Source organism: Nycticebus coucang, chromosome 5 (genome assembly GCF_027406575.1).
Source record: "Nycticebus coucang isolate mNycCou1 chromosome 5, mNycCou1.pri, whole genome shotgun sequence".
Taxonomy (NCBI): domain Eukaryota; kingdom Metazoa; phylum Chordata; class Mammalia; order Primates; family Lorisidae; genus Nycticebus; species Nycticebus coucang.
In genome coordinates this window covers 401,524-428,704 of record NC_069784.1, presented here as the reverse complement: position 1 = coordinate 428,704, position 27,181 = coordinate 401,524, and the positions used below count along the sequence as shown (strand labels likewise).

At 46.0% G+C, this 27,181-nt stretch overlaps 1 protein-coding gene across 4 annotated transcripts in view; it reads right to left on the bottom strand.

Moving 5' to 3' along the window:
• Positions 1-291: 291 nt before the first annotated feature.
• The window catches only part of CACHD1 (cache domain containing 1), a 217,843-nt gene continuing 190,953 nt past the window's right edge, over positions 292-27,181 (bottom strand). For all 4 annotated transcript variants that reach the window (XM_053591667.1, XM_053591668.1, XM_053591669.1 and 1 more), the window contains 14 exons: positions 26,905-27,047; positions 26,231-26,412; positions 24,785-24,895; positions 22,070-22,192; positions 20,578-20,677; positions 20,376-20,492; positions 17,995-18,155; positions 17,577-17,663; positions 16,813-16,929; positions 14,912-15,063; positions 13,266-13,427; positions 12,086-12,163; positions 10,929-11,030; positions 292-1,972 (listed from right to left, as the gene is read on the bottom strand). In XM_053591667.1, the coding sequence (XP_053447642.1) occupies positions 1,734-1,972; positions 10,929-11,030; positions 12,086-12,163; positions 13,266-13,427; positions 14,912-15,063; positions 16,813-16,929; positions 17,577-17,663; positions 17,995-18,155; positions 20,376-20,492; positions 20,578-20,677; positions 22,070-22,192; positions 24,785-24,895; positions 26,231-26,412; positions 26,905-27,047 (1,874 nt within the window). In that variant the 3' untranslated portion in view covers positions 292-1,733. The remainder of the gene's footprint in view (positions 1,973-10,928; positions 11,031-12,085; positions 12,164-13,265; positions 13,428-14,911; positions 15,064-16,812; positions 16,930-17,576; positions 17,664-17,994; positions 18,156-20,375; positions 20,493-20,577; positions 20,678-22,069; positions 22,193-24,784; positions 24,896-26,230; positions 26,413-26,904; positions 27,048-27,181) is intronic.

The following is a 27,181-nucleotide window of genomic DNA, read 5'->3' as shown; positions in this document are numbered from 1 at the left end:
CATTCAATCAATCCCTTCAGTAGTTAGAGAATAACCATTTATTTATTTTTAATGATGCAGATTTGGAAGGGGGAGCTATGTTCTAGACAGTTTTAAGAGTTTGCTTTCTCTTTTATTATATCCTTGAGTCTCTTTGCATGTCTGAGATGGGCAGGAAACCCCTGACACTGACTGTCGTGCTGGAAGAGCCACTCCCAGGTCAGCAGGTTCCTCTTGAGGTTGCAGGGTGAGCATCACTTGAGACAGAAGTGGCATGGGGACGGTCACTGTGGCCACCAGGATGGTCTGTCCCATATAGTTTATTTCAGGAGACTGCAGTTTTACACACAGCATGAAGGGTTTCCTGATTGCACAGATGCTTTGTGTTGCTGATGAAAAACCAATTTTTTTACATTGTATCATAACACACTATCATTAAAACATTACTTAGTAAATTTTTTTCCAACTACATATGAGCAGACATTTACCACACACGTGGTGCAAGAATGTCTTTAAAACATATTTGAATCACAAAATTTGGATCTAAAATACATCACTGTAATCAGAACACTACTTTAAACTACAATGATCCATGTCATAGTAGCCAGATTGGATAAGCCCCTGTATAAACCACAAAATAATTTGGTGAATAACTTCTTGGATAACTGGCAGCAGCTTTTAACTATGATTTCAAAAGAAATCTTTAATTAAGAATCAAACTTTCACAATTAAAAAAAACTTCCCTTATATGTTCAATGTTCTCAGAGTCAAAATGGGACATTTAAAAATTTATAGTCTCTAAAACAAGGAGAATAAATCCAACCCTCCTTTAGCTGAAAGGCTGGAGTTGTAATATTTAGATTTCGTGGAAACCTAAGTATATATAGCATTACATGATAGTGGAAATGAGTTAAAGAAACATAAAATTTCTTTTAAAATGTCTCAGGTTCCTTGGCCTTCCCCCACCTCTGTCAAACAGAGAAAGGACACCTGGTTACAAAGGAAGGTGTTCCCAGGACATGATGTAAACAAATGAGAGAGAAAGATTTCTTCGTTTTCCCATTTTGTGGAGTGGGCCAGTGGGTTAGCAGTTAAATAAGACAAAGAGCCCCTAATCAAAGAACTACGTTAGCACACACGAAACAGCTAGGGGCAAATGCTGAGAGCTTCTCATGTGTTTCCTTTCCCCTCCCAAAAGTCTGAGAATGTTTGAAAGTTTCAATAAATAGTAGAAAAATAATCCTTTACTTAGAAATTTCGAGATGCATCATTTTGAGCTCACAGGAGTTCCATACAGCAACTGTGGTATCTAGGTCTTGTGAGGCAACTAAGGGTCAGCCCTGAAGCTCACGTCCATTCGGATGTGCCACATCCCAGGTGCTGGTTGAGAGGATGTCTCTCTCCAGTTAAGGAGAGCTGAATGCTTCTGGCTCCTCAGAACATTCGTCTGGCTCAGCTTCACTCACGGTCCGCCTGTCTGGAGGTTGCCTGCTGTTCTGCCCCATCGGTGTGACAGCAGGTTCCTTACTCAGCACTTTTCCCTCCATTTCAGAACCAGCTTCATTCTTCACAAATGTGATTTTGGTTGTTGTTTCTCTCCTTTTAAAAACACGACAGGCAGGAAATGAGTTAAAACACTCTGGACAAAGCAGAAACACAGGGGGTCCCCCTGCTGTTAGTTTTAAGCTGGATCTTTTTCTTTCCAGAACATTCTGTATCTCCCGTTCCCCTCCTCCCCTGGATGTGAGGGGCTGTTAGCACTCGGCGTCAACAGTGTGCACGGTCACGGCCGCCTGTAGGTGGTGGCTGTGGTGGAGAGTGGGGTGGTGTGGCCTGTGGTGGTGGAACTTGTGGCTGAGGAGGGCAGCGGTCTGAGGTGAGGCATCCACGTCCAAGTCCTCATCATGGCTCCCCACATCGACGCCGGCTGACAGGGGGTCGCTGTTGCATGGAGGGTTTTCACTGTCCTCCTGTGGGCTCATGGTGCTGTAACCTGGGGGAGGAGCAGAACAACATGTGGCTGAAAGCTCGGAGATGCAGCAAGAGCTCGCTCAGAACTGCCAGCTCTGGGGAGGGTTCCTACCTTTGGGAGACACAAGTGCAAACATTTGCAGACTTTCACTTTTCAGTGAAAAGTAATTTATTTTTTAAAGTATCTAGAGATAACTGGTTTTTATCTCCCTGAAAACAACTATATAATACACAATCAATTTAGATAACTGACAAAGTATGGAAGGGAAAAAAATTAACAAGAACCCTCACCTCAAATCCCCAAACTGAAAACACAAAAATCACTCCACATCCATCATCCACAGATGGCCACCACTGACATTTGGAGAAGTAGCCTCCTCTGCTTCTCCCCAAGATAAGATTGTCTTTTATTAAAGAAATCCAAAAAGTTCAAATCCACCCACCACATGCCCCTCAATGGCCTGCAGGGGTGCCTGCTGGCAGATCATGCAAATGTGACCTCAGACCAAAAGGAACCAGGGACCAAAGGGAAAGAATACAGTGGGATTTGCAGGTCAGCTCCTGAAGTCGGCAGAGGAAATGAGTGTTGATTAGTTTATCCTTTGCAGAGATTGAGACTTTCCCTTACTTGTGTCAAAAAAAGACGAACAGCTTTGGAGTCTTACTCCTGACTCCAGGGGAACAAATGGGCTCTGCGAAAGATGAATTCTCTGTGAAACTCTGGACCGTAGGGAAATTAGGGGTTGTGTCCTTTGCTTTTGGAAATGTGTTTAGATGGTTAATAAATATATTCAGGAAACAAAACAAAACAAAACAAAAATAGATGCAGCTTCAAAAATAAGATCTGAAAGGGATTCTAGTCAGTTACAGGGTGTTAGGGAAATTTGGGCTTCAAAATGCTGGAATGTGATGCCAGAATGACAACAATGAACTGTCACCATCACCTGCCCCCGAGGAGGTGACTGTTAGGGAACTCTTGTGTATTAATGAGGGGTGTATTCTAGTACCCATTTTTTTAGTGATAATCAGAGAGGTTAAGGAACTTTCCCAAAGTCTTCATACCTAATGAAAACTAACTCTACATATACCCATAGCACCTAGCAAAGGAATCAACTATTCCTTGTGCAAGCTGGCTCACTGTGTTTAAAGATTAATTTCTCTTGGTATTCTAAGTAATACATGTTTCAAAGGAAAATGCCCTGGTTGATCAAAGGATTCCATTCCAAGAACTCTGGCATGTTTTTAAATATTGCAAAAATCTTCTTTAAATGTTGCAAAGTGACAGCTCATTATTATTTCTGCTGCATCTCCAGTTAGCAGCCAGCAGCACTCGCTGTGGGCTGTGCCACTCATACTGCTGGCTGCAAAATTGATGTGCTTGCACACAGCCAAGCAGGGGTAGTTTTGTGGTTGCAGTTGTATGCTCTGTGCAAAGATGAGACATCCTTCAGATGACAGAATTGTTAGTCTGATTCACAAATATGTGTTGATCACCTACTAAGTACAGGTCACTGTGGCAGGCGCTGGAGGTAATGCAAAGATGGAAACCTGGTCCCTGCACAAAGACTGAAAGCCGGTGTTTGAGAAATGGAACAACCATGAGCACAGGCCATTCAATTATTTATTGGAGGCTATCAGGCACTGCAGGGGCAGGTACGGAAACAGCACTAAGAGGCGCCTTCTTTCCTTAATAATTGTACAACTGAGCAGGACACAGATGTTCACAAAGTGTGTCTTCCTTTAATGCAGAAAACAGTAAACGCTGTGATTGAGATATAAGTAAAATCCAGAAGAGGGAATACTAACTGGCTGGGGGAATGAGGAAGCTTCACAGAAAAGTCCGTATTTCAGTTGAGCTTAGGGATGTGAAGAAGCATTTGATGAGAGCATATGACAAAGAAGCAGGGTGAACACAGCCACGGGGGCAGGGCAATGAACACGTTCCTGTGGCACATGGCCTGGACAAGTAGGGAAGTAGGGAAGGTGGAAGGCGGGAAGGAGAGTTCAAGTCAGATCATAAAGCTTGTGCTGAAGGGTAGAGAATGGAGACATAAAATAAGATTCTGAACAGACCAAAAATAGCATGAAGCTTTCTTACTCAGAGAGTTCTGGTGGCAGTTGGGAGGGTGAGTGAAAGGGAAGTGGGAGCAGTTAGGACAATTTTGCAGTAGCCCAGATGAGAGATGAATTATAATCAGCAGTGAGGTTGGGTGTAGAGACCACGCCAGTGATCCCAGTACTCTGGGAGGCTGAGGCAGGTAGATCACTTGAGTTCAGGAGTTTGAGAGAGACCAGCCTGAGCAAGGGAGAGATCCTGTCTCCACTAAAAATAGAAAAACTAGCTGGGTGTTGTAGAGGGCACTTGTAATTCCAGCTACTTGGGAAGTTGAGGCAGAAGGATCACTTGAGCCCAGGAATTTGAGGTTGCTGTGAGCTGTGACGCCATAGCACTCTATCCAGGGCAACAAAGTGAGACTCTGTCTCCAAAAGAGTAAATAAAAATAAAATAAGCACTGTCGGACTGGACAGATTTAAGTGCTATTTCAGTGAGAAGGGACATCGGTTGGTGAACCAGCAGGTGTGGATGGTTACAGGAGGTGAGGGGTGGTTAAAGAAGACAACTTCAAGTCAGGCTGATGAGAGAGGGTGACACAGATATCCTGAGTCTCAGGAGGGAAAATAAACTTTGTTTTATGCATCTTGATTTAAAGAGTCTGGGGGTCACACAGGTTGAGCTATCTGGCCAGAAACCTGGAGGTGGCATCTGAGAATTAAGGGCAGGAGAGGGGAGCTTGCTGACATTTCTGTGGTGGTTGGTGCCTTCTTGGTGCCAGTGAAGGCTGGAGGCAGAGGGGCCCCGGCCTGGGCAGTCACAGGCAGGGGTGAGAGGCACCCCTGTGCTCCAGCCCACTGAGAGTAATGTGGGCAGCGACCGGATTGGCTTAGCTGTTCCAGCAGGTGGTGCTGACAGGGAAGGTGCTCACCAGGTGGAGAGAGGCTACAAAGGCGCTTCTACAGGTTCAACAGCTTGGTGGGAGCTGTGGGATTGGGGATGGGAAGAACTGGTGTTGGGCAGGGCCGGTGGAGCCTAAGACCAGCTGGAGAAGGCTGGTCAGTCAGTGGTAGGCACAGTGGCCACACTTGTAGTCCCAGCACTTTAGGAGGCAGAGGCAGGAATATGAGGATGCTGTGAGCTGTGACGATGCCACTGCACTTCAGCCTGGGTGACAGAGCAAAATCCCGTCTTAAAAACAAATAAGAAACAAAACAAAACCAGCCCCCCCCCAAAGAAGGTGGTCAGAGCTATGAGCTAGGAGTAATGGCAGTGCTGGCAGGTGGGTGGTAATAAGGAGGCTGGACAGAAGAAGGTGAGATCAGAAGCTCAGGACAGGAGGCAGGGGCACGGGCCTCAAGGCCACGGAGGGACATGCAGTGGACGGCTGCCCAGTCTGGAAGTAGAGTAAGCAGTTGCTTCAAGAGACTGTTCAGAGTGGGCTGGTAAAGACGCCTGGGAGGCTGCCAGCCTGGGACAAGGTTGCATTTTCTGGGGTCAGAGTCTGGGGAAATGGTGATGCCTTTCCCAAAGATTACGACACCAGGAGCCAGAACGAGTTTCTCAGTGGTGACAGTGCTAAGCCTAGAACATGAGCCTGGACACCAGGCTCCCCATCACCAGGTGCTGTGTGTAAGCCACCTCTGCTTTATGTGCAAGGAATGAAAGTAGAAACAGGATTTTAGAAAAATCCCAGTGTTTGTGTTCAGATACTTCCCGGACAGTTTCCCGTCTTTGCTCGTTTAAAGACACCCACACTAACAACTCATGTCAACGTGGGGTATAAAGATTCGTGGGGGCCCTTGTGCTTGGTCAGCTCAGGCCCCATTTCCCTCATGCTGTGAAGGTTCCCGATGTCTTCCAACCCTGGCCTAGCCCGCTGGCACGCACAATGGCTGGTGCCCTTCTACACAAGTCTCTATCTTAGATTTTGCACTACCACAATAAAAACAAGGCCATCTGTCCACTAGCAAATTCTTTCATAAAGCACAGGCCTGTGTTTATGGTCTGGCATTTAACACAGCACATCACACAAAGCAGGTGCTTACAGACAAAAGCAACACCTCCCCCATGCTAGGTTCCCAAAGCAAGTGCACCAGTGATTTGTTTTGTTTGTTTGTTTGTTTGTTTTAGTTATCTTTGGCTTTGCTTGGCAAGACATTCACTAGTCTCACCTAATAAAACATTCTGGGACTCATGGGTCCCTGCCAGGCATCTGACCGAAGCAGGGGTGGCTCTGAGGCTGGCTGGCACAGGTCCTGGCCCACCCTAGGGAGGTTGTGGAGGAAGTGCAGGCGTCTGTGAAGACCTCGTGACAGGGGGCCCCCTTCTTACTGATTTCTGATGAGACACCAGCAGAGGCCCTGTCAGAGTGAAGCCCTCACACTGAGCCCATTCCATTTAATTTTCTCACTATGATACTCTGTAATTTCCTCTTATTTCAATAATTAATGAAAGCAAGTTGTGGAGAGGCAGGAGAGAGCAACACATTTCCTCATCCAACAAATTAATTGTTTACTCAGTGTCAGGCAATCCTGCTGTGCTGAGAGCAGGGATGAGTTCAGAGATGGGCCCTGACTGGGAGCACAGAGGCACCTGCAAACACACCCAAAGGGAAAGTGTCTTCACTCTCCAAAGCCTAATGCAGCAAAGCGTCTGCAGAGATGGCCTTAAGCAGGAGACAGACTTCAGGAAGAGGCCGGGTGTCCATAAACAACAGAAGAGCCAAGATGAGGTGTCCGCTCCTCCCCACTCCAGCAACGTGTTTACCTGACAGTTCCTAAGACCCCCCAACTTTGAGGACACCGGGCCCCTGGGCCTCTCCCCACCTCATGGCCACAGATGGAAACTGCAGGAAGGTCCCACATGGCACAGAAAGTGGTCTCATGTCGACCTACTTGGTTTCCAATCAGGTTTTCAAGGTTTTCCCTTTCAAGTATTTTGAAATTTGCCAAAAGCTAGGGGGAAATTCCCCTTTTGAAAGGAAAAAAAGTTGCTTAATATATATTTTCACTACTTAATAAGATAGTGACCAAAATATAAATTTGTAAGGAGCAAATACATAGTATATATTGGTGTATTTTAACTTAAAAATAAGCCAGTAGATGATTAGACACAACATATTTTTAAGAGAAATAATGAACAAAGCGGATACATGATTAAAAGCATGTGTCTGGTAACTGTTTCTAACCTCCACTAGTGAGCATAACAGCTTGCTGAAAAATAATCATTCTAAGTGGTCAAAATGATTCTATTGTGAAAATTTGGGTAGGTTTTCTTTTGCAATACAAAATTTAAAATTAGATTTCTTTGAAATACAAAACTCTGGCCAGGCTTGGTGGCTGATGCCTGTAATCCCGTAGCTTTGGGAGGCTAAGGAGGGAGGATCACTTGAGACCACGAGTTGGAGGATGCAGTGAGCTGTGATCACACCACTACATTCCAGCCTTGGTCACAGAATAAGACCCTGTCTCAAAACAAAACAAATTAAAAAAAGAAGAAGAAAAGAAATAAAAAACTCTTTTGGTCACACAAATTACTAATATTTCTAAATAAAAACAGCCTAAAGTTTCCAAGATTAGCTTGGAACTAATAACATTCAGTTTTAATTCTAGGAACATCACAGGTCTGTACCACACCACAGAAGTGGAGGTGCTCAGTGGTCATATACATATATTTTTTGGTGTTTTCTTTAGTGTGCCATACCCAAGGAGTGCACAGCAAGGTGCTCGTGGTCTGGCATAGAACCACAGCACCTCGATCCCACCAGTCAGCGCACACCTTGCCATGGGTGCTTCACAATTTATTTGCAGACAAGACAAACTGTTCTCCTTTCTTTCTTCTTTGTTCCACTCCTTTAAGGAAGCTGTCTTTATGGGGGCAAGACATGATTGCAAGAGGGACTTTACCTAACAAATGTAATCAGTGTAACTGGCTTATTGTACCCTCAATGAATCCCCAACAATAAAAATAAATAAATAAATAAATAAACAAAAAAAAAATATTTTAATCCATTATGACCTAAAAAAAAAAAAAAAAAAAGGAAGCTGTCACATTCTACTTGTTATCAGTCTTATGAACACATGGATTCAATTCCAGTTTCCTCTTAGTTATAAATTCCTTTGGGGGAGGGTGGACATGGGGGAAAGGAGGCGTCCTGAGCTCCAAGTAAGTCACTTAGCTTCATCTTCATAATGATTTTACCAGGCAGGAATTTCTAATCCTACTTTGAAGTATTAGAAAACTGAGGTAGCTTGCTTAGGTCTCAATAGATTTAGAAGAAAAAGGGAGGGGGGAGTGGGATTCAAAGTGAGCTGGACTTGACTCCATCTCCTTAGCTCTCCCCAGTGGCACCTGCCTTGTGGCAAGGACAAGTCTGCCATCTCTTCCTCCTTGGTGCTTAGCATGAGCTTAGTCACGTGTCACTCAAGGAGAGAGACAGTCTGAGAAAAGCATCCTTCAGCGTTCGGGTCACTGTGCTAACATTGTTGAGGCACTTGGGCAGCCCTCAGGGCGCAGCCTGCTGTGCGCCAGCCTGGGGCCGACTGCCCAGGACATGCACCTGCATAGTGCGCAGGACGCTGCAGGTGGCCATGACACAGTGGCGAGTACGTGTGTCTGAACACTTCTCAACAAAGAAAAGGCACAGTGAAAACACAGTACAAAGGGTTAACAAGTGGAACACCTGTGCTGGACAGTCCCTGTGAGTGGCCCTCACAGGACTAGAAGTTACTCTGGGGTCCCCGTGAATGGCCCTCACAGGACTAGAATTTGCTCTGGGTGGTCAGTGAGTTAGTGAGGCCGAAGGCAACACCAGACACCACTGAGGCTGTTTAAACACTGCACACTTTGGCCGCACTAAATTTAAAACACATTTTTTTCTATTTTCGATAATGTATTAATCTTAGCTAACTTTTTAAAAGACTTTTTAATTTTTAAAAAAGACTAGACTCTTTAATAGCACTTAGCTGAAAATGGAGATGCGCTGTACAACTGTATAGAAATGTTTTCTTTCATCACATCCTTATTTTATAAGCTTTTTCATCTTTAGTTTTAAACTTTTTGGTTGAAAACTAAAACAGGCACCCACATTAGCCTGGATCTGCACAGGGTCAGAATCGCTGGGACATCACTGGGTGACAGATGTTTCTCAGCTCTGCTAAGCTCTTGGGGATCCTGCATGAAGCTCGGCTACTGGGTGCACGAGGGGACAAGGCCGGAACCCAGTACGTTCAAACAGGAGAACGCAGAGATAAGCAAGGAACGTGTTCATAAGGCAATTAAATTTCCTCACTCAAGGTGCACAGCTTTGCCTCTAGGCATCCCAGGGACATCAACTTGAAGTGACCCGTGCACATGTTCAAGGGCTGACCACACGCAGTTAAACCCTGTTCATCACAGCATACACCTGCACTATGTGCCACCTCACTGCTTCCACTGCTCCTGGAGCTGCGTTCTGTCTGCACAAAAAACTATTTTTCATTCCTTGGGGATAACAGGGATCCAATTATTGAGAAAAATGAAAGAAACCAAGCCCTTAGCTGTCACCAAGGCTCCCGATATACAGCACTGTTCCTTCCATCTGAGCTGTAGCTTTCTCCGCCACTTTACTAAGACAGTGGGAGAGGCTAATGAACATTGCACCTGTCACTCAGAATCCCAATTTGGTACTGGCACAATTTCTATTGGGGGGAGAGAGAAAAAGGATTATTTCTGCTGAGTAAGAAATTGTTTCTCTTGAACTTCAGGGGCCTCAAATTAAAAAGAGAAGACACAGAACTGCCTGCCAGCAGGAATTTATGCAGGTTGAAAGGAATTTAGGGGAAAAGCCAGAAAGTCAAGAAACTGAAAAATTTAAGTTCAGCTTTGGCTCTCCATGGAACCCCAAAGTTTTTATTTAGTTAATGGGAACAATGTCACTCAAAGCCCAAATGAATGATCTCCAATTTATGAAAGAGAGCCCTGGCTTCTCCAGCTTCCAAAGGAAGTCTGAACACCTGGCTGGGATGTGAAAGGTGACACTGGGTACAGGCAAGATTTTGTCTTTTCAGGAAATGTTGGAAGAAGATAAGTCAAAAAGGCCTAAATATATTATTTCTACATTAACAAGAGGCCTGATTTTGGGAAGGAAAGTAAAGATTTCTGGAAAATTAAAGACAATCTTTAATTTATTATCTTAAGACAATAAATAGATTCACAATAAACAGAATGACAGGACGAGTCCTGCTACACTTCTGTGGTGCCCCAGCAGCGATGTCACGCGCTTGGTCACATCGCTGCTCTTTGTGACAACAGCACCATGGACACCTCAGACAGAAGCAGAAGCTGTCATGAGGAGAAGCATGAATCTGGGGGAGGATTGGAAGCCGTCACGGGGTCCTCAGCACTTGGTGTCCCTAAACCATTCAGCCCAACTGGCCTGAGAACCTTTCACAAGCGTCATGTCACGCACAGCTCTGAGCACACGTGTGTCTCTTTGGCTCTAATACTCTTTGCCCCTAATTTCTCTTTAACCATCCCTCCAGGCCCACTGCAAATGTCACTTCTTTGGTGAAACCACTTTTGAGCCTCCCAGACAAGGAGGGCTGAGGATGTGAGAGGATGGCAGACCCTGCCCACCATGCCTGGGAAGCCCTCGCATGCAGATGTCTCGCCCCGTGCTGGACAGTGGGCCCTAAGAGGATGCCAACTCCACTGAGAACTGTGGGCTGGAGAGCAGCTTCCACTCAGATGACATGAGTCCTGCTTCATGGAAAAACAGATGAAAGTTACCTGTGTGCCCATTGGTCCTCTCATGGTGCCTGGTGCTGGACATGAGCACAAGTGCTCCGGGCTCTGAGAGTTTACTGAAACCCTGACCAGGGAAGAGAGAGGGAGGCAGGTGTGAGCACTGGCCTGCAGCCCCCAGGCCAAGAGCTGCCCTTACCGTGGTCACTCTCTGTCCCTGACCGGCCCCAGTAGCGCCGCCTCCGTTCTGGGCTGTGTGCGTGTCGCTCGATGACTGCAGCTATGAACCGCGTGTTGCTGACTGTGAGAAGCCAAGGAAAGGCAGTGTCAGTGCTGGGACAGTGTCTCCACTGTTTGACGCACACTTGCTCTGAGTGGGCTCATTTGTACATGGGGGAGTTCTTCTTTGGAGAGCCAGAATAAATAATTTTTAAAAAACTCTGAGTATTATGCCAGGCAGGGTAGCTCACACCTGTAATCCCATTACTTTGGGAGGTGTTGTGGCAGACCCTTATATTCCCAGCTACTGGGGAGGCTGAGGCAGGAGGATCACTTAAGCCCAGGATTTTGAGGTTGCTGTGAGCTACAATACCAGGGCACTCTACCCAGTGACACAGAGTGAAACTCTGTCTTAAAAAAAAAAATTTGAGTATTAGGGGAGCTGATTTCAGAACCAGTGCAGTGAGAGGTGCTCAGTTATATCCAGAAGCTGTGCTCTAGGTAGCTGGAGGTCAGGGTAGCTCAACATTATTGGAACTCTTCATTTAATAAAGAAATGTTCTTTCTTCCAACCAAATGTTACAGATATATGTACTACCTATTTAAGGGATTAAAAAATACATACCTGGAACTTCTCTTTTTAAAATACTATGTTGGGGCTCGGTGCCTACAGCTCAACTGGGTAGGGCACCAGCCACATACACCAGAGCTGGCAGGTTCAAGCCCAGCCCGGACCTGCCAAACAACGATAGCTACAACCAAAAAATAGCCGGGCCTTCAGGTGGGCACCTGTAGTCCCAGCTACTTGGGAGGCTGAGGCAAGAGAATCACTTAAGCCCAAGAGTTGGAGGTTGCTGTGAGCTATGACACTATAGCACTCTACCCAGGGCAGCATAGTGAGACTCTGTCTCATACAAAACAAAACAAAACAAACAAAAAAACCATGTTGGAAAGTAATAAGGAAAAGGAAAAAAAAAAAAATAGGCCTACACTTATTCCTAACAAACGAGGAAGAGAAAAGAAACACCCGCCGTGTCAAAGCATACTGAATTTTAATACAAGCCAAAAGGCCATGGGGAAGAACACGTGTTTGGATGGGCCCTGCTGACGCCCCTCGGTGGGTGGCCAGGTACTCACTGATGCCTCTGTCCTCGTGGCCCTCGTCATCCCTTTCATCTCTGTCGTTCTCCAGGTTGGACATACGCACTGACATTTCTACCAGCATTAAAAAGAGAGAAACATGATTATTTAATCAAACAAAATCATCTGCTTTCATGCCCTGCTGAGCGCTGCGGTGATGGCTGGATGACAGCATTCCAGGATCCTGTCGTGGAAAGAGCAATCACAGGCCTCCCTTTTCTTAAAGGAGGAGGGGGCAGGAATCCAAAGAGCAGGCAGGGAACAATCAAGGAGGTGCCTGAAACTGATTTCTGAAGGAAGAGGAGGAAAGAAGTTGATTGAGGCCAACAGATGTTCAATCCTCCACTAAAGTACAGAACCTGAAGGAAAGGGGTTGAAGCTGTGGCCGTGTCACGAAAGCTTCTAAAAGGCCAGGGATGAAGGTTATCCTCCCTCAGGTCATACTGGGCCAAGGGGCAAGCACCTCGTGATTGTCCCTGTACTAAATCACTCCACAATCCCCCTTTAGGACTGTGGCACAGGAAACAGCCCAATATCAACCTGACATCACTGCCTGAGAGGGTTAGAGCCGAGTGGCTGGGAATAAGGACCATCAGCCTCACCTCCACAGAGGCCAGGTGAACTGCCCTGGGCCTGGGGCTTCAGGAAGCACGGGCCTGACCATTAAATGGTTTAGTTCCCACCAGATGAGCACATTCCCCACTGAAGCTCTCAGTTGGAGGTCCTGACTATAGATTAACACTTTGAACTTGGCTTCAATCTCTTATCCTGCTTTAAGAAACTTGATTACGCAAATGGTGCATTTATTTCCACTATGAAAGGTGGCCACACCACCACAGCTCACGTTCCTGCTAACAGTGACCTGGGCATTTCTGATGCAGCTTCAAGGGCAGTGTGGACAAGCAGAACCCACTCGGCATCCCAGCTTCCAACTGGTGATTATAGGAACAGAGGCCTCTGAGAGCCAGTGTGGTGAGGAGTAGAGGGTCTAGGGGTTTTCTGGGGAACCAGAGTGGGACCTGTAAGACTCAGTTACTAAAGAGCCAGGCTTTGGGGACTCTGCAGAAACAGCAAATGTAGCACTGTCCTTCCATTTCCACAGGGGCCTTGTTCTTCCCACCTGGAACAGCCCTAGGGGGCTGCTGCCCCCGTGTGCTCTGGGACCCATGGGGCTTACCCTGGGCAGCCAGAGGGGACATGTGCTGGTGGCTGCGACGGTGGGTCTGGCGGCGATAGGCGTACACGGCGAGCACCAGCACCATGATGCAGCCCATGATGCCTCCGGCCACGGGGCCCACTGGGGCGCTTTTGATCATGCTCAGTGTGATCACCTCATCACCTGCAGAGAAGGAACAAAAAGAGGCTCTGTGTTACGATGCCCCGAATGTGGAAGGTGATGGGTGGTGGGGTGGGTGTGTGGTGGTAGTTGGCAGGGAGGAACAGCCCCAGAGTGGGTGGGGATAGAAGCAGCTGCCAAGCTGTGGATCCTCAGAGCCCTGCAGACTGTGTGTGTGCTTGTGTGCGGGCATGTGTGCACATGTGCATGTGTACATATGTGTGCCCTGTGCATGTGTGTGCACATGTATGTGCCTGTGTGTGCATATATATGTGCGTGTGGGGGGGGGTTGGGGCTCCACTTAACCTCTGGTTCTCAGATGTTGGCTGGTGGGCAGACAAGAACATATAGGGTGCTGACGGCCAGGGCGAGAGAGCAGAGGATGACACCCACTCAGACCATAGTACCCAGAGGCTACAGGGTCCTGGCTCCCTGGAGCATCTCTTGAAAGACAGAAAAGGTCCCCCTAGTGCTGAGGCAGGGGCCACGTGGTCCTCTCCAGGGGTCACAGGGCCAAACCAACCAAGATCAGTGGTGCCAGGTCCAAAAAACATGTGCCTGACAATCAGTTAGGCTGATGCCACTGTATTCCATTCTAGCCCTGACAAACCAAGTCCCAAAGCTTGTGGATTCCCTTTGAAATGCCACCTCTATGTTACAGACGGGAAGCTCTAAGCAGCATCTATAATGATTCTTGGAGCTTGGTGACCCCAATGATGCCCTTGCCTAGCTCAGTGGCAATGTCAGCTCAAAGCCCTTCCTCACATATGGGCTTTACTTCTAGACAGGCTGATGTAAGAGATATCAAAAATCAAGGTATTAGCTAAAGGCTTAAATATTTGAAATCAGCTGCCAGCTGAGAACTAGGAATTGGTGTTAATTTTAGAAAGGCACTAAAAAAAAAAAAAAAAAAAAAAAAAAAAAGCTCAGGTATCAGAGCTTTTTCTAGTCTCCTTGGAAGCACTTTCAAGGTCTTGGAGACTGATCGCAGGGGCATCCTCCCCTTTAGGACCCTTATCCTCCACTCTAGGCTGCCAAGCTGCACTAGGTAGCTCTGGCTTCTGTGGACCCTCAGGCCCTAAATAGTGTCTTGTTGCCATCAGACTCTTGCTTTGCAACATGGTGAGTGAAGGCTGCCACAGGACAAGGTGTGCGTGGTCACCTGCACATCAACCCTGTGCTCTGAGCACCTCCCCCAACACCCAACATAGTCCAGAGTTCAGCCACGCGGAAACCAGTCCTGATACTTCTCAGAGCAGACTTTATGGGAATGAGTCCCAGGCCTGCAAAATTTGGCAGGACAGTTGGCCACTCACTCTCTCTGCACAGAGTATCTAGCCAGCTCTGCCTTGGTTTTATAACTAAAGACTCCTGGCAAAGGAATCAGGAAAGTTGGGCAGAAGATTATTTATTTTGAGACTTTCTAGTATACAGGCAGGAAAACACATATTCAGGAATCAAATCATTCTGGTTCCCAACAGACATACCTATTGCCCCCATGTCATCTACATAGGGACTTTTGGCTCCCACGATCCCCCCAAAGCACTCCTTCTGGGGCGCACAGTATGGTTTGTCCAGGTGAGTCTTCCCATCACTGTCTACCATGCACCACTCACAGTCCAGCACCCCGAAACAGTCCCTGCAAGAAAGACAGCTTAATGTCCCAGGAGGCAGCGGGTGGGGCTCACACTTGATCTTCAGATAGTCCTCAGGTCTCCAACACACACCAGTTTTCTTCCCTTCCAAAAGAATAACAACAGTTCACCAGGGGAGAACCGTTCTATGCCTCTCGACAACTTGGAAGAGAGAGAAATGAAATTATGATACTCATACATCATAGATTAATGGTTGGTTATTCAAAATCATCTTAAAAGACAAAATGGAAATGGCTTCAAGGTTTGTTACACTTTAGTCTACCATCTCCCAGTGTGTAGTCTTTTTTTTTTTTTTTTTTTGAGACAGAGTCTCACTCTATCACCTTGGGTAGAGTGCTGTGACATCAGAGCTCACAGCAACCTCAAACTCTTAGCTCAAGCGATCCTCCTGCTCGGCCTCCTGAGTAACTGAAATTACAGGCACCCCCCACAACGCCCCAACTAGGTTTTTCTATTTTTAATGGAAATAGGGTCTGGTTTTTGCTCAGGCTGGTCTCGAACTCCTGAGCTCAAGCGATCCACCCACCTGGGCCTCCCAGAGTGCTGGGATTACAGGCGTGAGCCATCGTGCCCAGCAGTGTGTAGTCATTTTTTAAAAGGAGAAGGAATTCATGAGTAAGTTTAGAGAATACGAGGCCAGTCATGCAGATCTCCCTCCTGACGGTTTCTCAGAGCCTTTACTATACTATAGTCTGTGCATTCTGACTCTCTTTTTCAGGATATAAAAGTATAAGTATTTTATATCAGAGAAAGGGAAGAGAGTTGGGGGAAGAGATGAGACAGAGAGAGCCGACCGATAGCAGGAAGTGAGAGAGGGAAAATGGGGGTGTGGGGGAGAAAAGGAGAGAGAGAACGGCATGGCATCCCAGAGAAAGTAAGGAAGAACGTACAGTGTCAGTGTTTCCCAGACTTAACTGTCCTGGGGTGATGGAATAATACCCTGAACTAAAGCAGTCTGATGCCACGTCTTTCCTTTGCTAAATAAACGATACTCCAAAGTAGGGCGGGTTGAACCTTCTACACACTAACTGCTTAACCAATAGCAACATGCAGCTGCAATAAACCAGTCACACCCCAACTCAGCCTGCTGCAGCCAGTCTCCACGAGGTCCAGTCCAGAACACCTGCCCTCACCCAGGGAGTGGAGAGGGAGCAGGGAGCAAGTGGCAAGTAGTTTTTACTTCTCAAAACTACCACGAAGCAGATCTGCTTCCAAAGGAAGGAAAATTAATGAGCTTTGAAAGATCACACATAGAGGCTGGGCACAGGGGCTCTCGATGTAGTCCTAGCACTTTGGGAGGCTGAGACAGGAGGATCCCTAGAGCCCAGGAGTTTGAGGTTATAGTGAGTTAGGCTGATGCCACTGTATTCCATTCTAGCCCTGACAAGAAAAGACTCTGACTCAAAAGAAAAAAAAAAAAAAAACCAACAAAAAAACATGCTCACACACAGAACCCTGAGTGCTGGGCCTGTTTCTGTATTCCATGGGCTCTTCACACCACATCCCATACGCTTCTTTGGTTTCAAGAAAGCCTTTCCTAGCCACACGAGACTACTAACATGTCTTACAAATGCTGTGTAGCTGTAATAATTGGGAACTGGACAACAATTTAATCTGGTAGATAAAAGGCTTATGGAAATCAGTTTCAGATTTGAAAAACCAATGTATCTTTCCAAAACATCCAGAATGGGAACAATAATTGAGGTGGAACAGACTGATGAGGACCTGCTTACCCACTCTCTGCCCGCTGCCTGCATCTGCTGTTGACACACTGGTGCAGAGCGTCCTGCAGGCCGGGGTCCATAGCTGTGTATGTCACCGGCTCCTGGTGAACCTCACAGCTTGGGTTCCTGTGCAGGGAACAAGGCTGGAGGTGAGGAAAAGCACCACCCCACGTTCCAAACAGCAGCCAGACAGCCCTCAGGGCAAGCCTTGGCTTTGCCACTGAGTGGGACCTTGGGCCAATTTGTAACAACTCTGAGCAGCAGTGCTCCTCTGTATGTACAACAGGAATAACACAACACACTGATACTCTCTGGGTTCTAGAGAAGGGATTTATTACAATTTTATTTAACTGGTATTAAAATTTGTCACTGATATAAATAAATAATGTTATGTTACAGATGATCAAACATGCAAATATGTGAAAAGTGCCTGTGTATTTATCCCAGCGTTACTTATTAATAATAATAAAAAAAGACTTAAGGTGTATTAAGTGCCTGATACACAGTAGGCACTCAGTAAACATTGTAACTTCTTCACATTTCTGTTTGTGGGCCCATACACGCTAACACTTTTATAGCATTTAAAATTTAACCTCAAAGTGAGTATCATTTTATGGTATTAAAGAATTTGGAATCTGGCTCACTGAACTGTTTCATCACTGAAATGAATCATCATTGTAGATCCCAACCCCCAGATCTATAAGTGATCCCATGGTATTTGTGATGTGTGCATGCTCATGAGCATATCAGTATATAAACAGTTAAGCTTTTACCGGTTTTCTGCGTTGGTGAGGTTGCCAGTGCACTCGTTGACCTCTAGAGGGCACTCACAAGGACATTCACATTCGTTTTGTTCCATCCTGCAAAGCAGAAAGAAAGTTACTATAAGGAGGTTTGGTGACAAACTGTGTAATGTACATGGGGAGGAAGAATAAGAAGCCCTGAGCTAGTTTAAAAGGACAGTAACAAAGCAGTTATGGAGGTCCGAGTGCACAGTTGGCCTCAATACACTGCTCTGTGGGCCTAGATGTTGCAGACAGCACAGCTCTGGATGCCTTTGTGATGGGGCTGCCTTTCTTTCAGGACACCCTGGTACCTCTTGTCTATTTTGCAGACGCCACTTCAAAATGCCTTGTGTCAGTTCAAATGTAAAGCATGTGATGAGTAGAGAAATGTTCAGTTCATCTTTACCGGTGACAGTTGAGACACAGGCGGTCCACCATGCTGCAGGCACAGAAGGCGAGAGCATCACAGGTCTCGTTGACAATGCCCACAAATGCGTTGGTCCCCGGGATCCTTGCCAGCCTGTACTTGGAACAGTGGCTGCCATGCACGAGGTTCGTCAAATCTCCCTACAGAGCAACCAAGGTGTCAGAAGTGACGGACAGCAGAGCGAAGATGCAGGCTTACCTTGGTAAAAATAATCCTCCAGCCACCTGCAGAAAATACCTTGACATAAAACTTTCTTTCTGATTACAGAAGTCATTGTTAAAATACAAATACATGCACATACACACTGTTAAAAATGTAGAAGCTGACTCGGCGCCCATAGCACAGTGTTTACAGCGCCAGCCACATACACCAAGGCTGGCGGGTTCAAATCTGGCCCTGACCAGCTAAACAACGACAACTGCAACCAAAAAAAAAAAAAAAAAAAAGCCGGGCGTTGTAACAGGTGCCTGTAGTCCCAGTTACTTGGGAGGCTGAAGCAAGAGAATCCCTTAAACCCAAGAGTTTCAGGTTGCTGTGGGCTGTGATGCTACAGCACTCTACCAAGGGCAACATAATGAGACTCTGTCTCAAAAAAAAAAAAAATGTACAATCTAAAAATTACTCATAATCCTACTCAGAGATAATTATCATTTAATAGTTGTATACATATTATATATTCTTTTATCTCCACTTACACAAATTTAAATTTTTATAGCTGTTTTAAAAAAACACGTATCATAAACACGAAAACTTCAAGAAGTGATTTTCAGGTAAAGAATATTTTAAATTTTACTCAAAGGCAAACCTAATTAACCACGAAACATACATTTGCCTTACTTGAGTCTCACTTTTCTCCTAGAATAATAACATTTAAAAAAACCCAAAGCCTCTTTAAGAGGCCAGTTTCCAGAATAATTAAACAATCCAATTAAGGCAAGCATCCTTTCTTCTTTGTATAATTAAGAACTATGATAGCAAGCTTCCTGACTCACCAAATTTGTTTACCACGTTAGAAAACCAAAGGCTCAAAAGTGATAATGGGTCTACCCACTCTCCACATGCACGTCACACACTAGGCAAAATATTTCACCCATGCTAGTTTCCAGGCCATTCCTCCAACGCTTATGTGTGGGGAGATAAGCCTAACTCTGAAGTCCTGTTGTAAGTGGGTTTTTAAAGCTCTATGTGGATTGCCCACCCCCTATCAGATAAACAGTAATAGGCTCAGCATCTAGTCTGCTCCAAGACCAGGAATGCCCCACTTCCATGTGGGGATAACTTGGGCATTAAATTATTCTATTTCATGTTCAATTAAAATTTGCCTTTTTCAAAAGTTTCTAAGTATCCTGGCTGTGTCTGCTAAAGACTCTATAAGCCACTGCACAAAGGGCAGAGACACAGAATGAGCCTTCCTGGCAACCTCATCTGTCAATATTCCCCCCCCCCCCCCCTTCAAAGAAAGTGGTGCTTAAACAGTTTGGGGCCTGGACAGGCTAGTAAGGTCTTCCCTTCCTTTAAACACACTATTCTATTAATATATTCAGTTTTTAAACTCCTCTCTTTCACCAATTGCTTTTTGCAATCAACTTTTTGATACTCAGGTTAGGATTTTCAATTTAACCAAGTACATATCTAAAATTATTTTTTTGTTTTTTTGGCTGACCCACCACCTCTGGCATATGAGGCCGGCGCCCTTCTCCTTTGAGCCACAGGCACTGCCCTCTAAAATTAATTTTTAATTGCACATTTAATGACTCATGTAAATGTCTACTCCAAACAAAAAACTTCCATGAATAACTTTTGAATGTTAGTTGTCATGCCCCATTTTAGTTTCTTCCTAACTAGGATTATTTACAAATTACTAAGAATGTCCTTAAGATCTTCAGCTATAACCAGGTATTTGCAACAACTCAAATTATACAGAACACCCTAAGCTAGAACAAGAAGCTACTCTTGGATGATTTACAGGACAGGCCCCATCTGACAGGGAAGATGATCAAGACCTGACCTACTTGGCCTCAGGAATTGAAGAGACCTTGTGGTCTCCCCAGGCAGGTGGGACAGGAGTATGGTGGGCAGACTGCAACAGATGTGGCGAAGGGCTTAGGCCAGGTGAGTCTTTCAACATGCAAAACCAACATAAAGTAATACCACCCGTGAGACCTTAAAAGATTCATTTTTCTTCTTGGGGCTTCCCATCCCACTACTGTCAAATTGGGAACAGGACTAAAACCCGTCTGCTCCTACCAATCTCAGGCAATGCTCAGGCAATGGAACAGGCGGAAATGATACTCAGACGTGAACTGTTGCTCCGTTCACATTCTGTGATGGGATGGAGACGAGCTAAGGAGCCGACTCACCACCAGGCTGGTGTTGAACCTGTAGAACCTCTGGACCGTCCTGTCACTAAAGCTGTTGCAAAGGTTCTTCTTCACGAAGTTGGGGTGGTTGAGGATGTCGTTTGCTACCAGGGGCTCCTGCCAAGGCCAAGGAGAACAGAAGACACGAGCCGTGAAGAGCGGCAGGGGCTGGGAGCCGGCCTCGCGGTGTCGCGATGGGTACCTTGTGGGTGATGTGCTGCTGCTCCACAGGCGCGTGTCCCTTGGGGTCGATGAGGGTCGGGTGGGCCACCAGGTAGCCCCTGTCCTCCATTATGAAGCACCTGCAGCCAGACAAGCCATGTCCCTCTTTCACATAAGCTGTTTTTTAACATGTTCAGAGAGCATTTACCTCGCTCAGAGAAACGAATTGCATTTATCTCAGGGCTCAATAAACTCTTGAGAAAATGAAGTAGTGCTGGCAGGCGGGGAGACTGACACATTATTCCTGAGGCGGTGGGTCACCTGGGGTACAGGTGAAGGTGACAGGTACACTGGATTCTGCGATCAGTTCCACAGTTCACATAGAACATACCCACCCAGTTTAAGTAGGACGGGCTCACAGATCTTTGGCAAGGACTAGGAATGGAAAGTTTGTTCTTTTTTTCTGGGGAGGCAGATTCTAAAGAAAATAGACTTGAACATTTATATCAACAAACTAAGTAAACCACACAACTCCTCTTCTCCATGACATGCACACACAAAAAACAACACTCAGAGGATATGTAAAAATGTACAGTTTTCCTCCTTACCTGTGGGGATTCATCTCCCAAGAGTCCACATAGATTCCTGAAGTTGTGGATAGCACTGAAACCTACATAGACTATGTTTTTCCTTAAACACACATGACTATGATAAAGTTTAATTCACAAAATTGACACACCAAGAGATTAACTACAAAACATTATAATAAAATAGAGCAATATATTGTAATAAAAGTCATGTGAATGTGGCCTTTCTCTCTCAAAGTATCTCATTGTTCTGTACTATGGGAAAGTGAGACCAAGCGTGAGGGTGAGCACCACGCTAATTGACAGAGGCAGTAAGTAAAGCCAGAACCGTCCGTCCAACACTAGGCTCTGCTGTGCTTTCCTGAATTAGTCATATCAGCTTGCCAGGAACCCTACATTTCCCCCCAAGTCAACGACTTGAAGTCTGGACCATCAGACGGAACTAAGAAAGCTGTTTTAAAAAGCAGCCTGTGTTGAATCAAGGGAACATCCTTGCTTTGATCAGACATGCTTTTTTTTAAATGCAGGAGGCAAAGACTTTTGGTTCTACGAGGCTGTTTCTGGGGGACTGTATAGGAGCAGTCTAAGCAGCTGAAAATTTACCAAAGACTTCAGTCTAATGACCAAATTAACATCAAAAGTGTGACCCAAGAATCCCCTCCAGTCTTGCCAGTATGAGAGCTATGGGAAACCTCTAATTACTGACTTCTAGGGAAACAAAAGCTTTTAGCATCTTCTGTGCTGCAGTCCCTGTCCTTGTTGTGTGCTCTGCCTGCTTGTCTAAACCGCAAACAGGTGCATCTTAGGAAAGGGAAAGAGAAAGAAAGGACAGAAACATCCCTAACCGCACGCACAGGCCACAGACTCAGCTTGGGTCCTGACCATAACTTTGGTTCCCACACAGTCGAGCAACTTTGTACAGGGCAGTATCTGTCAAGGGCTGACCTTATCTTGTTGCCGCCATCCTGGTTGCACACGGGGAGCAGATCCATGAGAACTTTGTAGAAGTATCTGAGCGTGAAGTCAATGCCCATCACAGCCACGGTGTGTCCCGAAGACAGCTGTGTGCTGGATGTGAAAAGACTGGTGAGCACACGAGGCACAGCATGTGCAAAGGGGGCTACATTCAAATTGTAGATGTGCTGCTTGGTGTCAGAATATGTTCACACTGTTCCCCCCACTTCCCCTGATGCCCAAACAATCAACTAAGGGACTAACATAACATACAGGTTATGTGACAAAATGTTAAGACTTTCTAAATAAGAGTGGCCTAAAACTTGACCAGCTGTGAAATCTGGCTGGTACCCCTGATATTACAAGTGTTCAGGGTGGTAGGACTGTCTGGGTACAGAGATGTCAGGTGGAAGGGAGGGTGCAGGGTTATTCGCAACAGGCCTGCAGACAGAGAGCCTGCTCAAGTCCCCATTATTTCCTTCATTCCCTACGCAATGATACTCAGATCTCGGCATAAGGCTGTCAAAACCCACCAGCAACAACCTCTGCTGTAGCTCTCTTTGGCAACACTAAGGCTGACCCCACCGACAGCACAGCTCACACTGCACTGAGACAGCCCTTCTCCAGTGCTGCTCCCAGGAGGAGCGTCAGGGAGAGAGGAGCCGGGCACAGTGCGGTGCTACCTGTCTGGCTCAGGCCACCTGCCTGGAATCAGGCAGGGTTGGAGTCAGCTCTCACCCAGTGGCCTCGGGATTGCTGTTCAACCTTCCTAAGCTTTAGTTTTCTCCTCTGGTAATGGGAACAATTGCAGCACCTACTCTGTAAAGCCACTGTTGGGGTGGAATGAGGGTGTGTGTTCATAGTGCTTTGCAAGTAAACGCCTCATCAGAAGTTATGCTGGAAAACCCCTGAAGGGTAAGGCTGTGCTCTCAGGCATGGTCTAAGAACGAATTCATTGCTCTTTCAGGGAAAACACATTTCAAGAAATTGCTAAGTGTGGCAGAAGTGTGGACTCCTCACCTGACCCTGGTTCCCTTTTCTCCCTCTTGTTCCTTTTAATCTGCTCCTTGCTAATCAGCCAGGCCTGGGTTACTTGGCTAGTGAAGTCTGCACTCTCGTGGTTGAGATTTTACCCAACATGGAACTTTCTGAGAGCCCATTACTTACCATCAGCTACCTGCCTAATTTCTTTATAAATATCAAAAGAAAAAATGGCAAACCCTTCATTATTCCTTATAACAATCTTATTAGGCTTATCGTTTTCAGAAAACTGAAGGAGAACAGGTAATTTGGCCAAGACCACACAGTGAACACCGAGGGGAGGTAGGATTCAACTTACGGTCTCCACCTCCTTTCTAACTTGAAAATTTACATTTCCAATATTTTCATTTGGACTGACAATGATAAATGCTTGTAGATAAACCAAATCAGAATTCTCCCACCCATCCAACCCCCAACAAAAGCCTGTGTACGAGCATAAAACATCTGCCCCTCCCTATCCTCCGGAATAGAAATAGTGCTGTGCAGAGGGGAACTGCCCGGTGAGGGGTACTCAGGGGGCCCCCAAGAGCTAAGACCTCCACTATTATTCCCATGTCTTTAAGAGGCAAGTTCTGACTCATTTTGTTGTAATCAAAGACCCAGGTGACCGCTGTCTCCTCTACGATTAGAGCACACAGGAGGGACAAGTATTACCAGTCAGATGTTAACAGGTGTCTGCCCCACAGATGGGCAGTTAGTGAGAACACTGAGGACTTTGTTCTAAATCTAAATGAGTGTTTATTTGTTTATATGTGAAATATATATATTATGGGAGCAGCTGCCAGCACTGGAGACCCGGCAAGGAGTGGGCAGGGTGACAGGCCCCACCATCCACAGAGACACGGGCCATGGTGCCGAAGTCCCATGGGGGTCGGACTCCCAGTCCTTGCTCCCAGGGAGCTTGCGTTGGAGGAATTCCAGTGAATGTCAGTTACTTGACACTGAAGGAGCACCGTGGGAAGCACAAAGTCAAGCTAGAATGTCTATGTCCTTAGATTTTAGGGCATCATTGCAACTACTAGTCAAAATATGGTGTTTCTTGGTTGCAAGGAAAAAACCCAGCTATTTGTAATGAAGGGATTAAAATGATGTGGGCAACTTGCCTTCCCACCTAGCATTTTGCTGACAGTACAATAGTACTAAAACCTCAAAAGCAAGAAATAAAAAAGCACTCTAAATATATTTACAGCGACATTGATACAGCATTCCAGTAAAATTCATTTTCACCAAAAAGCCTTTACATTTCTCAAGAGACAGTTTCACAAACTTTAGTATTATATTAGTTGTTTGTTGTTTTTTAAAGAGTTAGATCCAAACACTAGGAGGTAATAAATCTGATATCTTGGCACTTTTCTCTCCAATAAAATTGCTCCTTTGTGTGAGAAAACATTGTCAGACTTGCATTCTACAAACTGTTCTATTGACTCCAAAGCTTCTTTCTTCTTCATAAACCTCATCACAGCTGCCCAGGTCAGGCCTATGTGCCCTGTTACTCACTCTTACCCACGTCCTGAAGGAGGGGGTTCCGGGGCTCACAGCAGAGCAGCAACCTCACCTCAAAGGTTAGGCTTCTGCTCCTAAACTTGCTGTCTGCTCTTCTATCTTAACTTTCGACATGTCCTTGATACATTTAAGAAAAAACTAAAACATTAATTGAAATGTTACCTGGAAGAGTGAACTGTGTGACTGATTGTTACCACGTAGCCGGCTCCTCCTACATCTAAGTAAGGGCCAGTCAAGGAAATCAGTCCTGGGTTAGCTACCGCGTGGAGATACCTGCGGGGCCAAAGAGTCACATCATCTTCGACTTGCACAATTTTTGCAATTCCTACCCATGAAAGTGAGCTTGTAACTCTACAAATACTTATTACAAACTGGGCTTATGTTAGATTCAAATCTGAAAGGATCCCTTGAAAAGAAGTAATTTCAGACAGTGGGTCCTCTTTTAAAAGCAGGTACTAGCCAGAGCAAGAACGAGACTCCATCTCTACAAAAATCACAAAAACTAGCCAGGTGTGGCAGCTCACACCAGGGGTCCCAGCTATGTGGGAGGCTGAAGTAGGAGGGTCTCTGAAGCCCACCACAATAAGCTAGCCTGGGAAATGGAGCAAGACACTATCTCCAAAAAAAAAGGGTGGCGCCTGTGGCTCAAAGGAGTAGGGCACCGACCTCACATGCTGGAGATGGCAGGTTCAAACCCAGCCCCGGCAAAAAACTGCAAAAAAAAAAAAAAAGGACTCAGCATATATCTGGACTTTTACCAAGTTCTATAGTATAGATGTTTTAGGCTCTAGCATGGGTATTGAATCTGAGGACTGTGGGCCACAGGCAGATAATTTTAGGCCTGTGTAGCTTATCTCTGGTGTCAGATATCACAAAAAGTATGCACAGGCCTTTTTTTGCTCATCAGCTCTTATTAGTGTCGGTTATTTACTGTGTGGCCCTCTTCTTCTAATGTGTGACAGAGAAGAAAAAAGATTGGACACTCCAGTTTTAGAGACTAAAATAAAAGAGATTAATGAAGCAGAAACAAAATACAGTTTGGCACATTAAAAATGCATTCTGGACTGCTGGTGGGGGGGAGGAGGCGTCAAGAACACCTAACTTGTGGGAGGCTCAGCAGCTGCTCAGAGCAAGACTAGAATTTCTGCTCTTACGCCCAAGTTGTACCCTGTTCTACAGCGCCTGGCTAGTTTTTGTTTAGGAAAATCAGAGTAAAATTAAGCTTAAAAGAATGTTTCTGAATTTATATGTGTTCATTTTTCACAGCATATGTGAGCTGTAATTTGGTATCCCAGTCATGTGCAGTAAAATGAACACACTTTGCACAATGCGGAAATCAAACAAACCACTAGGAATCCAAATGGTGACTTGTAAGGCATTTTAGTCTCAAAATTTCAATGAAGATATAAAAACCCTGTAGATACAAAAAACCCATACACACAGCTGTCGTTAATGCTACATTAAAAAAATACTATTGAGAAACATTTTCACAAGATCAAGGAAGTATCTTTTAGAGTATGACTCCCTGAAGTTGCTTTATGATATGTATTTGTCACAGCTCTCCAGGATTTGGGGAAGGCTTTGATACTGGAAGCCCCTAAAACTCACCATTGTCTCCTAGTGGGATCAAATGCTTTGTCCATGAGGGAACCAGGGTAGATCCTGAGGACGCCATTGGGCGTTGCTATGTAACGGCGGACAATGTACGTGTTCAGGCTGCTCATTTCCATCTGTGTCATCCATTCGTCTGTGACGTGGCTGGTGGCCATCACTTCATTTCTGACAGAGAACTGGGGAAACAAAGCGGGACATAGCAGGGACCTTCAAAACTCACACAGAGAGAGTGGGCTGCTGGCAGGCTCCACTGCAGAGAAGCCAAGCCCAGTTACTTAAAAATCGTTCTGCAACAGATGGATGCAGCCCAACTTGGTGGAAACAAAACTCACAAAAATATACCCAGCAATGTGTGGTCACTCTGTTTCCACCCAGTCAGGCTTTCTGAGTTCAAGAAGACATGTCCTACAGTGAGTCACTAAAGAGCCCCTGGGAAATCTTTGCTCCTTAAACTGCATCTATCTCAGCAGCAGGGACGCCCCGCTTCCCTTCCCTGGGAAAGATGGGGCTGGGAAGGTGTGACTGGTCTCTAGGTCAGACCCCGACCTGGGGAGCCCCCAGCACATTCTTCCCGAGACTCAAGGGCTTCTTAGTCCCTCAGAAGGGTCAGTGCTGCCTAGCATGTGTGATGCCTCTGCTCTCCAGCGGGCGGCCCGCCCAGCACCCACCTTGAGTCCTGGGTTGGCTATGAGGCGGGTGTTGTCACTGAGGTAGGCGGTGTAGTGCTCCACCATGCGCTTGGTCTCAGGCTGGCTGAGGTGTTCGTAGGGGGAGGAGAAGCTGCCAGCAGACAGCATGACGGTCGGGCTTTCTGAGAAGCAAACACAGCAGGCCTGAGGACGCAGTGACTCCATCTCAGCTGTCAGCGACAGGCTGAGCACCACCCACCACCCACGAGGAGACAAAGAGACTGGGAGAAGGAAAGTGCCACATCTCTCCCTCCAG